Source organism: Danio rerio, chromosome 23 (assembly GCF_052040795.2).
Source record: "Danio rerio strain M-AB ecotype USA chromosome 23, GRCz13ab, whole genome shotgun sequence".
NCBI classification, from domain to species: Eukaryota; Metazoa; Chordata; class Actinopteri; order Cypriniformes; family Danionidae; genus Danio; species Danio rerio.
Window position 1 is genome coordinate 34,977,079 of NC_141043.1, and position 12,708 is coordinate 34,989,786.

At 35.0% G+C, this 12,708-nt stretch overlaps 1 protein-coding gene across 1 annotated transcript; it reads left to right on the top strand.

Moving 5' to 3' along the window:
• The first annotated feature begins 166 nt into the window (after window positions 1-166).
• nemp1 (nuclear envelope integral membrane protein 1) lies at window positions 167-12,248 on the top strand. The gene is given in 9 exon segments (NM_001316731.1): window positions 167-371; window positions 795-916; window positions 1,001-1,220; window positions 3,702-3,774; window positions 4,235-4,328; window positions 4,428-4,542; window positions 9,532-9,757; window positions 9,843-10,010; window positions 11,377-12,248. Coding segments are annotated over 9 exon segments (1,341 nt in total). The 5' UTR covers window positions 167-262; the 3' UTR covers window positions 11,591-12,248.
• The last annotated feature ends 460 nt before the right edge of the window (window positions 12,249-12,708 follow it).

Consider the following 12,708-nt stretch of genomic DNA (forward strand, 5'->3'; position numbering starts at 1 on the left):
AGTGTCCAGATTTATCAAACACTTTCAGAACAAATTTAATTAGAGACCATTATTTAACAAGCATTAAGTACATAATCACTTTTTAGAGAAATTTTTCGAAAAGAAAAAAATAAATAATGCACTTATTATTAGTCTGCAAAACAAGAGGAAGAAGTAAAAATAAGACGCGGCGGTTCCTCCTGTACTGCAGGCGACACTGTTCCACACGCAAGTCTCGTCGGTAACACGTTACTCGACCGTCGAAGAAACGCGAGAAGACATCATGGCGGGATTCATGAAATACAAAAGTGTCTCAACAACAATCGAAACTGTCAGATTGAAACTTATCTTAACTGCTGTGTTGTTTTTATTTCCTTTTTCTCAAACGTCAGGTAAGCAGTAGTTAGATATGCTATACTGTATAATATTGTAGTATTTACGGTTTTGAAATTATTAAGGACTTTAATAAGCTAAATGTTGTTAGCTTACTGAAGATAGTATATGTAACGTTAACGTTAAGTAAATCAAACTTATCATAACAGTAAAGTTATTTTGATAAAGAATGCCTTTTCTTATTCTTTCTTTGTCAACGTGTTTGGTTTAGGTCTTTATTTGGTATTTTAATACAATATTTTCTTAACACAGTAACTCATTCTGGAAAACTTCCATGTGTTTAAACTTCCGAATACAACATTATTTCATAACTCATTGCTTATGTCGTTATTTATCTTTAATATGAAAATATGCATATGTAGATATGAATATGTGTATATATACGTACATGTATTTTCACTTTCATTTTCATCTTTGTGCAGGTGCCAGCCGTCCCATCATTGAAATTAAAGATGGACAAGAAATCAAAGTACAAGCTGCGCAACATTTCTGCTACAACAACACCATCATACCCGGATGGAGGGAAACATGGACTAGAATACAGGTAAAACACTCAAACTATTGTAACTCCACGTGATTATCAATCTTTACTTCAAAACTGAGCCCCTCCCTCCTATTTGATTGGCAGGTGAGAGTGTGGAGCACTACAAAGCTGAAAGTGACGGTGGTCAATGATGAGCAAGACCTAAAGGAGCTCGAGCACTTCAGCATCTGGAAACTCGTGCAGTATTTTGTTCGCGAACAGACCAATGAGACCACCATAAGTGTCAGTCTGTTTAACAACAAGACCTGCTTCAGAGTGGACCCTTCAGAAAGCCGTACTCTCTATACGGTACAACCTAGCCGACGTGAGTTGAAAAGAATGACAAAAAGTCCAAACAAATGGACAAGCTCGATTGTGTTGGTCATTTTGATTACATTAAATTACAGGTTATATATACTGTGCTCAGCATAAACAAGTACATCCCTCACAAATCTATCTGAATTCATATTTTTAATAGGAAATTATACAATATTACATTTGTGCATAATATACATTAGATTAGCCAGTACTGAAGCCAAATCTGGAGCTAATTTCACAAAATAACTTACAATAACTGTCCAAAAACTAGTACACCTAAATGTATATGTTATAGAAAAATATTAAATACACATTGAACAAAGAGGAAAAATTATTCATTCATTCATTTCCTTTTGGCTTAGTCCCTTTATTAATCTCGGGTCGCCACAGCGGAATGAACGGCCAACTTATCCAGCACATTTTTACGCTGCGGATGTCCTTCCAGCCGCAACCCATCTCTTGGAAAGAGAAAGAATCAAGAAAAGCAAAAAAAAAAAAAAAAGTATTCATTTTTTATTTTATGTTTTTTTTTTTTTTTGCAATATTTTTTTTTTTATTTTATTGGATTATCTTTTAGTTTCTAAATATGTTTGGTGACTCAAATATTATTTTAATAAATATATCTGTTTAATAAATCTGCTTTGTTTAAATGAACTAAAACATATTGCCCTTATTCACTGAGAAATTGATCAAAATGTAAATTTTTTAAATTGTGGTGTACTCAATTATGCTGAGCTCTGTAAATAAGGGAGAATTTACTCAAAAATGAACATTTGCTCTTAATTTACTCACCCTCGGGTCATCCAAGATGAAGCAGACTTTAAGTTGCAATCATGGTCTTCATAAAATGAAAGTCACTAGCTACCCGTACTTTAAACAACAAAAAGATAAACAACATATACAGACTAAAGAAAATAAATAGCTGTTTTATTACTATTACAAGGTTCAACACTAAGGATTTCTTCTACTGGCCCAACTGGGCCAGTGGTTCAGATTTTTACTTGCCCTGTCAAAATTTTCACTGGCCCCACCAAAAAGACAAAAAAATGAATAGCTATTTCTGAACCACATATTTTAAATAATGTGTCGAAAGCCAAACATAACTTTATCAAACACTTTTTATTTAGCGTGAATTTTCCTTAAATACAACTGGCAATTGAAAAAAAATTACAGCTGTGAATGAGATGAACTGAGTTAACAATAATAACGGAGCAATTCCATGCAAATGTCAACATCGCAGAGAACGTTAGAAAAGAAGGTTAAAAAAAATATTGTGTAAGCAAGTATTTTACAGTTCTTTAGAAATACTGATAAAAGTCTCTGTCAATGTTTAAAAATGTTTAATTCTATACAAAATGTAAAATAAAACAATTTTGCCTCGTACAGTCCATGAAGACTAGAATGCAGTTGATCATATTGTAAATAATGTTTGACCGATTATTTTACTTCAGAAAACATCAAAGTATTATCCCCAATAAACCCAAAGTATTATTTTATTTTTTATTATCTTTTTGTTTTTAAATCAAAGTGCTAGAAGTTGTTGACTTTCATTTTATCAATCATTAATGACCACAATTTTAGCTACAAATTTTGTTATTTTCTTTGTTGATATGGTTAGAAACTATACTATACTAAACTAATTCTGGCATTATATTCAAGCAACTTTGTTGCTCTACCATGGCTGCAGCAGGCGTGATGATATTATGTAGTGGGCATGGGAGAATAACCAACTTCAAGGTTTACTGCAGTTTAGAAAAGTCAAGCTATTAAAACCACAACCTTTTTTTTTAATATGATTTCTAAGGTATATGTAAGGTTTTTTGAATGTGTTGTAAGGAAATCTGTGTTTTTGAAGCTAATAAAGATAGTAGGAGTCAATGGTTTATTTTAATTATGTAGCCTGATATGCTTACTGCTCCAAAATATTAAAATTGTTTCCTAAAATGTAATATATTGTGTCAAATGCTGAAAAAATTTGTTGTTTTCAGTAAGATATTTAAAAATAAATTATTTTACAGCAGTAAACAGTAACGTGAAACTGTGAATATTTTTATCCAAGGTTATAACAGCGTCAGAAACTTATACCAGCCCATGCTTATTACATTGCGCTATTTACTTTGTTTAATGATTTATTTGGGACCGTGTACATTAACCAGCATTATGTAAAAAAGACAAGAGATGTTAAAACATATTTAAACATGCGATTTGTCAAGATGGCAGACACAAGCACCTAGTTACCTAGCAATGGTATGTCAGCAAAGTTCCTTGATTATTGCACCAAAATGAGTGTATAGTATATATTAGTTTCATCGGTCTTTGTACACAATGTAACTACTGAAATGTCGGCTGAATGGTTTGTAAAGTCATGGGTTTTTTTTAAAGTGAAATTGTGTGAACATTTCTTTGAATAGTTTCTTCATGCTCTTGATATGTTCTGGGAAATGTTATTGTTTTGGACTGACATAGATTTTTTTTTTTCCTGCTGTAGATTTTGACATCTACCTGTTTTTGGTTTTTCTGGCTGGAGTGTTGCTGTTCTTTTATGCAGATGTTCTAAGCAGGTAATCTATAATAATACTTTATCAGGAATCAAAATTAGTGCTCTTTTTGGCAGATTGTGCTCTTCTTTTCACTGAGTTTTACACTTGACTATGTACAATTTAGGTTATATAACACATTAACAAAAGAAAAAAGAAAAACCTATTTGTAACTTGTGTAAGAATATTTGGCTTTTAGAATATTTGAAATGGTGTCTTCTGGATGAATATTTGAATATTTATCTTTAATCAAACTAAAAGATTGTAAATGACTCTTTTCAGTGTTGCTGCTATTTGGATGTTTTTTTTTGTTCAAAGAATGTTTATTAAGAAATTGATATGATTATATGTTATACATTGTTTGTTTAGTATAGGCTTTGCCGTGAATATAGCCAATGCTGCTGATATGGCATTAAAACATGAATAAATATGACACATTATTTGTATAACTCTCTGTGCTCACCTCTTTCAACTGGTCTTGTAGAAGTCAAGTGTTCCACTACTCCGCTGGCATGAGCACTGGTATGATTGCCTCCCTCCTCATCCTCATCTTTATCGTTTACAGATTTTTACCCAAGGTAGGAAAAAGTTCTGCACTGTGTACCAAACATCCTTATCGTTATCATATTATTAATAATCTCCTAACCTGTCAACATCCCTCCTTTCTTGGCCTGTAGAAAAGCCCATTCTATATGCTGGTGGTGGGCGGCTGGTCGTTTTCGCTCTACATCATCCAGCTGGTGTTTAGGAATCTTCAAGTGATACTTACAGATCACTGGCATCTGGCTATCGGTAAGAGAACAACAAAACATTAGGCTGTGTTTTGTAAAATTAAATCTTGGGCAAATTGATAGAAAGATTTGTTGATTAAGATAAAACAATAGAATTAAAGGGTTAGTTATTATATAGTTACTCACCCTCATGTCATTCCAATCCCCTGAAAGTTCGCTGTTAGATAAATTAATTTGATCAATTTCTATATATTGTATTTATATTCTTCTTATATATGTAAATTTTCAAAGAAACCCAAAATTAATGTTATAAATGTATGTGCTTCTTAATACAATCACATGCGCAACTGCAGTTTTTAATCAGTTAAATGGTTGGAATGTGCCATTTGCAGGAATATAGTGTTGACAAAGAGTTGAGTATGTGATCAATAGGGTTCTACCAAACAAACTGTTTAGACCAATGATTAAAGACGATGCTTCATCATCGGTTTGTATGCCTGTATAAAAACTGGCAAACAGAATGTAACCTTTTGTGTTTCTTATGAATTGATCTCTTGCAACAAGAACATTAAAGGCCACCTATTTTACCGCTTTTACGAAATGTAATGCGTCTGTAAAGTTTCAGCGTACAATACCCATCAAATTATTTGTTTTAACCTCCAGAATCTGTCCATTGTAGTGTCTGAGCTGCTTCTCCCCGCCCACCGATTCAAAGTGCATGACTGCTTCTCATGCGTTACATCAGATAAACAGCAGTCAGTGATAGAGACAGACATGGATGAAGCTGAAATAAGGTCACTAGTCAAAAATACCAACTAAGTTTTTTTTAATGTATTTGTGGTGGAGTTTATTCAAGCCTTTATGAAACGATGAGTCACCAGTTCACACACACACACACACACACACACAAATATGCACGTTTACTGACACCATGTGGCCGTGATGGTTATAGCGATTATTTCTTAGCAATTTTACTGTCTCTATTACAAACATGCACTGTCCTATAACGTTTTCAACTATAATATTAATTATTGAGGTGCAGCTGATCACAGAGAGTTGTAATGTGTTTTAATCCCAGTTTCGTTGCAAAAAATATTCTGTGGACATGTGGAGACATGTTATAATGGAGACATGGCACCTGTCAATCAATTCGGTGGGCAGGGAAAACCAGACTCCTGCGTCACATTGCAGTGGGCCTCAAAATCACAGTGATTTGGTTCCTATTTTGATGTCAGGAAATTTAAAAAAAAAAGACTTGTGCGGTTTAAATCACTCCAATATGACAGTGGACACACTACACATACACACAGTTCTGTCCAAACTGCTTACAAAAGATGATTTTCATCATAGGTGCCCTTTAAATCTTTTAAGAAATGAACCTTCCTGGGCTTGGAATTATTTTTGATAATGAGATTCGATAACCTTTAAAACAACAATTAAGATATTTTAGATGAAATCCGAGAGCTCTCTCATCCTCCATTGATGGCAATTGTCTGGATCAATGACTGTAAAAAATATTGACGACGCGACAGCCCTTTTTCCCATTGAACGCCTTGAGGGCAAAACGCCTGCTTGACGGGCACAAACTGTCGCAAAAGACTGCTGAAATTGGAGCCAGACATGCGCAGAAGGATTGTCTGGTGGAGCCAGAGGAGGAGCCGCGAAAATGAGCAGAGTCGAGCTTCCAATCAAACGCTTTATGTAAAATCAACTACGCCCCCCCGAACTTCTCAGCATGCGTTTGCTGTCATATCAACACAAATGGATGTAATAACGTTAACAAATATGAGGGTTTTATATATTCAATCGCGCCAGCTCCAGGCCGCAGCGCATAACTTACTCGCTGCGTCGCGGGCTGATTCCGGCTCGCATGCGGCAGCGCCTGCTCGCTCGGCCACCGCATCTGGCTCGATTGACTCGGGCTGGAATTGGGTAGTGAGTCCAGGCATCCGGAGTAGGTCCAGCAGAGGTAACATTAGTCAGTCTGAGCTCTAAGAGATAAGTCTCCGGCAGGCGAGAATCTAGCCGGAACTGTGTTTTGCTATCTGGGTGGCTAGGCGTGTATCAGCAAACTAATAAAGCCCGAAAAAAGCCCTGAACTTAGCGAATAAACAGTGTTCCACCAGGATCATGTATGTCAGAAACTGTAGTTTACTGCTGAACTCATTTTGTCATGGTAAAATAACACAGAAATCCAATAATAACATTTCAGTCTACTTCAGTCTCCTGCCAAAGCTTAGACGCCGCGCTTTGAGAAACTGTCAATCACAGCTGTCAATCACGATGACACGCCCAGCATTAAATTACTGCTAAAAACAAACTGTTTACAAAAATGAAGATCTGCACCTATTTCAGCACAATAACCAGTGCCTTAATCGACCAGAACTATCTTTCGGGACATTTTATTGCAAGTGTAATATTTTTTTTTATTTGGGCTCAAGTCTCCTTCAATAACACGGAGGAGGCGGGCTTTATGACTTGTACTGCAGCCAGCCCCCAGGGAGCGATCTAACGGCCGAAACCTTCACTCAAACGCAGGCTTGCGGCACACTTGATCTGGATAAATTTCCAAAATCCAGAAAGCATTGTCAAAACATTCCATGAGTCTTTAGTGGTTCAACTGTATTCATATGATGTAGGGCTGTGCAGTTAATCGAAAATCCGATTTCGATTTTGGCTTTTAATGATTATATATAAAAAAAAAAACATTAATCGAGATAAAACATTATTGCATCATATACCGACCTCTTTCCACTTGTACACATTTGTTGCTCTGCAAAGCTCAGCTCCACATGAAAATGACTAAAAGCATGTACTGTAATTTACCATTTGCAGCACGGGATGCGCATCATTCATTGATGTACGTTCGAATCATTAAAAGCGCAAAAGAGTACATACTGTTGCTGTGTGCGCGCTTAGCCTCGGAGACGAGCAGAGCACACACATCTAACACCATCTTAATGTGAGCGCTTTAATGGTCAAATACATGCACTTTTGTGACAGAGCGCTGTGTTTAGTGAATATTCACATATTAACTCTCATTTCTGTAATAAACAAACAAGTTGATTATCAAAAGACTTGTGAAAGAGAAACCATATTAGAGCCGCACTATTCTTAAAGTGACAGTGCGCAATATTCCTGCTGCCGCCTGTTTTTTATCATTAATCAAACAACAAAAGGAGAAAATCACTCACTGTTCTTGACTGAAGGACTTTTGTAGCTGAATTTTTTTCTTACTGTGAAGATGCTTAAACCACAGTTTGTTTCATATTTTTATTCTATTGAGGAAAATAACTGCATATATACAGTTATAGTCAGAATTATTAGCCCCACTGAATTATTAGCGACCCTTTCCCCCCAATTTCTGTTTAATGGAAAGATTTATTTTAAACCCATTTTTAAGAAAAACAGATTTAATAACTCATTTCTAATAACTGATTTCTTTTATCTTTGCTATGATGACAGTACACTATATTTTACTAGATATTTTGAAAGATACTAGTATTTAGCTTAAAGTGACATTTAAAGGCTTAATTAGTGCAATTAGGCAAGTCATTGTATAACAGTAGTTTCTTCTGCAGACCTGCAGACACTCAAACACACACACACACACACACACACACACACACACACATATATATATATATATATATATATATATATATATATATATATATATATATATATATATATATGCTTAAGGGGGCTAATAATATTAAGCTATTAAAATAGGTTTCAAAATATTTAAACCTCCTTTTATTCTATCCGAAATAAACAATTAACCTTTTCTCCAGAAGAAAAAAAATATAGGAAATACTGTGAATTATTCCTCTGTTAAAATCATTTGGGAAATATTTATATATAATTTATATGTATGAAAACAATTCCCTGGAGGGCGAATAATTTTGACTGCAACGGATAATCATTTTGAACAATCGTGATTACAATTATAACCAAAATAATCGTGATAATGATTTTTCCCATAATCAAGCAGCCCTAATATGAAGCTCCACAAACGCTTTTGTGCACCAAAAAAAGCTGTAAAAATGACTTTGTTCAGCAGTGTCTTCTTTTCCTTGTCAGGTTATCACTTACAATACAAGACTTAACATTTATTATTCAATCTGTTAAATTATAATTTATTATAATTATTATCATTATTATGTAAAGCCTAATCAGCCACTATGGGTGCAAAAAAGCTTCATGCAATATGCCCTATGTACACTGCATCGGTTGTTTTTTTTATAACAATGTCAATGTATTGTCCCTGTTAAATAAACAAACAAATAAATAAAATAAAATCAGGTTATAATACAGGCAGTTTGACAAAGCCATTAGAGTCAACAGGTGAGTGTTGTATTGCCTGTTGTAAATGTGCACCATAATCTAAAATAAATGTGTAGTAAATGTGCACCTTAATCTAAAACACTTATAGTATATGTTAGCTAGATTTTTAAAAGGGCTCTTATGTCAAGTGTTGTGTTTGTATTTATGAGTAATTTATGTAGCACTGTTGTCCCGCAAGATACGACATTTCATTACTCTGTATGTCCACACATGTAGAAGAATGACAATAAACTTCGACTTATCTAATCTAATATGACTTATCTAATATGAAAAGCACTGGCAAACAATGTCATTTTGTGCATAAAGGTTTTCTTGGAGGTTCATATGATTACAGTTGAACCAAAGAAGTCACATGGAATGATTTTACAGCGGTTTCAGTTTCTCAGGACCGTTGCTGTCTATGGAAGATGAGGGAGCTCTCATATTTAGTTTAAAATACTACAGTTTTTATTTTGTAAACAAACAAAGGTGTCAAGGGATTGGAACGAAATTGAGGGTAAGTAATTAAAACCAAAGTTCAAATTTTCATTCTTTGTTTTGACATTATTTTAATGTCAAATATATATTTTCTAGAGTTTATTGAATGATTTTGAGTAGTTTGATATATGTTCTCTCTTCAAAGATTTGGTTAAGACTTGATTTATGTTTATACTAGCTTCTGAAACACATAAACAGCTTATTGTTTATTATGTCATACATTTAGGTTATGTCTTTGTGGTCGGGTTCATCAGTTTTGCAGTGTGTTATCGATATGGCCCTCTGGTGGAGGAACGAAGTATCAACATTTTGTCCTGGGCGCTGCAGATTTTCGGCCTTCTGCTAGTCTATGCTGGAATTCAGGTCCAACAAGTGGCTTTTGCCATCATGATAGCTGCTTTCTGCTCTAAAAACCTGGAGTACCCTTTTAACACAGCATTCATGCTTTATCAGTGAGTATTTCACTAGGATACATGGTGTTTGAATGCATGTTGAGCAGTTTAGTCACTGTGTTTTTGCTAAATGAATGCTCTGAAGCAAGTTGAAGCCAAAGAAACTGGAGCCACGGCGTCTGCTGACAGAAGAAGAGTTTCAGAGACAGTCAGAGGTGGAGACGCAGAAAGCTCTGGAGGAACTTAGAAAATACTGTGGCAGTCCTGATTTCAACACCTGGAAGACAGTCTCAAGGCTCCAGTCTCCTAAGAGGTAAGACAGAGTATTTTAGAATCGTTTGCATCTTGTGTAAAATCATTGTTTTGCATCCTTCAGCTTTGTTCTTGTGTATTAATAAATATGGTTCGAGGCAACAATGTGCACAAGGAAATTGAATCAGAGCAGATGATTGACAAATTGTTCTTATTACCAGGCATTCTGATCCATGGGTATTTTTCAGCTGTTGTAACAAACTTATAGCTATAATCTGCCTATAACCCAATACTTTTCTCAGTGGTTATACAGATTCTATTTAGAGAAACTTCAATACTGTATAAGCAGAGCCCCTAAAGCAGAGATCCCCAAAATAGGGCCCTCAGGCCAAAGTTGGCCCATGGTAACCTTTTATTTGGCCCGCCATCCTATCTAAGAAGTAATAGAATGAAGGTTGCGGCAAATGTCTTCAACAGAGATCATCATTTCTAATTTAATGAAACCTTTTGTTTGTTTGTTTAATTGTTGAGCTACAAAAAGGTCAACTGAAATAAAATATTTCAATTAAATGTTGTGCATAAATCAGATTTTTGTTAATGTAAATCCTGTCACTTAAAAATAGAGAACAACACACAAGACAGCAAACAAATCAAGTCAAAGGCAGGTTCAGCTTGACTTTTGAACAACATTGTGTTATAAATGTGTTTGTTTTTATTGTGAGAGTTTATTATAAAATGTAAAACAAAAAACATATCTATTAATATGATTGAAGAATTTTTTTTCTATTCTTAAATATTAATAAATTAGGAAATTTCCATTGCAGCTTTAATGTCATAGATGTGTTTATTTACCTTCAGCCCATCCTCCTTAATCAAGTTTGATTTTTGGCCCTTCATAAGAAAAAGTTTGGGCACCCCTGCCCTAAAGGTACAGGAATGGTCAAAAAAAGAAAAGAAAGACATTAAATTGGAGGAAGAATTGTATGTTTAAGTGCTTTTGACTTTTGCATTCTCCAGAGAAGCAATGTGTTCACTTACAAAACTTCTGTGATGGAAATATTGAGGTAATAATAATAAGCTCTTCTGCATCCGAATACTACATAATTGAGAACTCAGTAGTTTATCTTGAAACAATAAAACCCTCAGTTAATGAAGTACAGTAGTTTTAAATATAACTTAGGTATGTTAGGGCAAAAGACAAAAAAGAAATGTTGGTGGGCAAAACAATATGTGAAAATGCTGAAGAATTGAAAGTTTTATGTCTTCTTCTTTTTCTTTTTTTTACATTACCATGTCCCATTAGGGGATTTTAAGGTTTGGAAAACTAACGATTCATGGCTTTAACATAAGAATCATTCTTAAGGAGAGCAAAAAACAAATACACTTGTAAAAAATAAAGGATTTTGATTTAATGCACTGGCACACAGGTTTGCAGATTTCATCGAGGGCTCTCCACATCTGCTGTCCAACGAAGTGTCAGTTCACATGCAGGAGTACGGACTGGGTGGATCCTTCTTTGAGGACGAGCTCTTCTCCACTGATGAGGAAGATAAGGAGGAGGAGGAGGACGGCTGGGAAACAGAAGATGATATCAAGCCAGAGGTGACCTCTCCACGAATGAACAACTCACGGGGGAAATAACTGGAGAACAGTGTTGGAAAATATTTAATTAAGCAGATCTGAGATCTGATCAAGCGTAGCATTTACTGTTTATTGATCCATCTGCAATGGATGGTTTAAATTGAAAATACCCTGGACGTTTAGTTTTTCATGATTTATTATTATTATTTTATTTCTCTTAAATGTTTTTTATTTGACTTGCTGTGTGTGGAGGGAACTGTGAAAGCTGCGTCGTTACATGGACTGTATTTTAGGTTATGTTTTGTTTTTATGTTCGTGTTAAGGCCCAGGCACATGTTTACCAGTAAGAACAGCAAACTGTTGAACAGAAGAGGCACATACGTTACACAGCTGTTTGTGATTATTTACTGGAGCCGTAAGTTTGGTCAAAGGATTATTTTCTTATGAATAATAAAAGCGGAAATTTACCTACGCTCTATATCTTTTTACTTGGCAAACTAGAAAATGTGGTCAAATCTCTCACCAAGTACAGAAATGGTAAAACGTGTTTTTCTTGCAACCACTTGGTGGCAGCACAAGCCAAAAGAGGCTTCATATAGCAAGCTACAGTAGATCGTTGGGCTGCAGGTACTGGATATCTCGATATAATTCTAGAAAAAGAAGATGTAACATTTTAAGAGATTTAAAATTTACACTGTAATTAAATGAGGTTTTTTAACAGCTGTAAATGTAATTTCTACACATACCATATGATTTTGGGCAGGGGTCACCAACCCTGTTCCTGGAGAGCTACCTTCCTGCACATTTCAGTTGCAACCCTGACCAAACACACCTGTTTGTAATTATCAAGTGCTGCTTTTAGGTACTATTAATTGGTTCAGGTGTGTTTGATCAGGGTTGGGACTGAATTCTGCAGAAAGGTAACTCTCCAGGAACAGGGTTGGTGACCCCTGATTTTGGGTATATATTGGAATTTCAAAAAAAGTTTCAGCGCTTGAAGTCCCCTTAACAGCACCCTGAAATGATTTCATATTTCAAACTGAAGAATCTTAGCAGTTTCTGGAAAATTTATCTATCGTCATAGGTGCTTTTTGTTGTTGTTAAATTAGACACTTAAATGTCAGCATAAAGGGACATGCTGATTGGGAAAATGTAAAGATATTTTTAAAACATCGTTA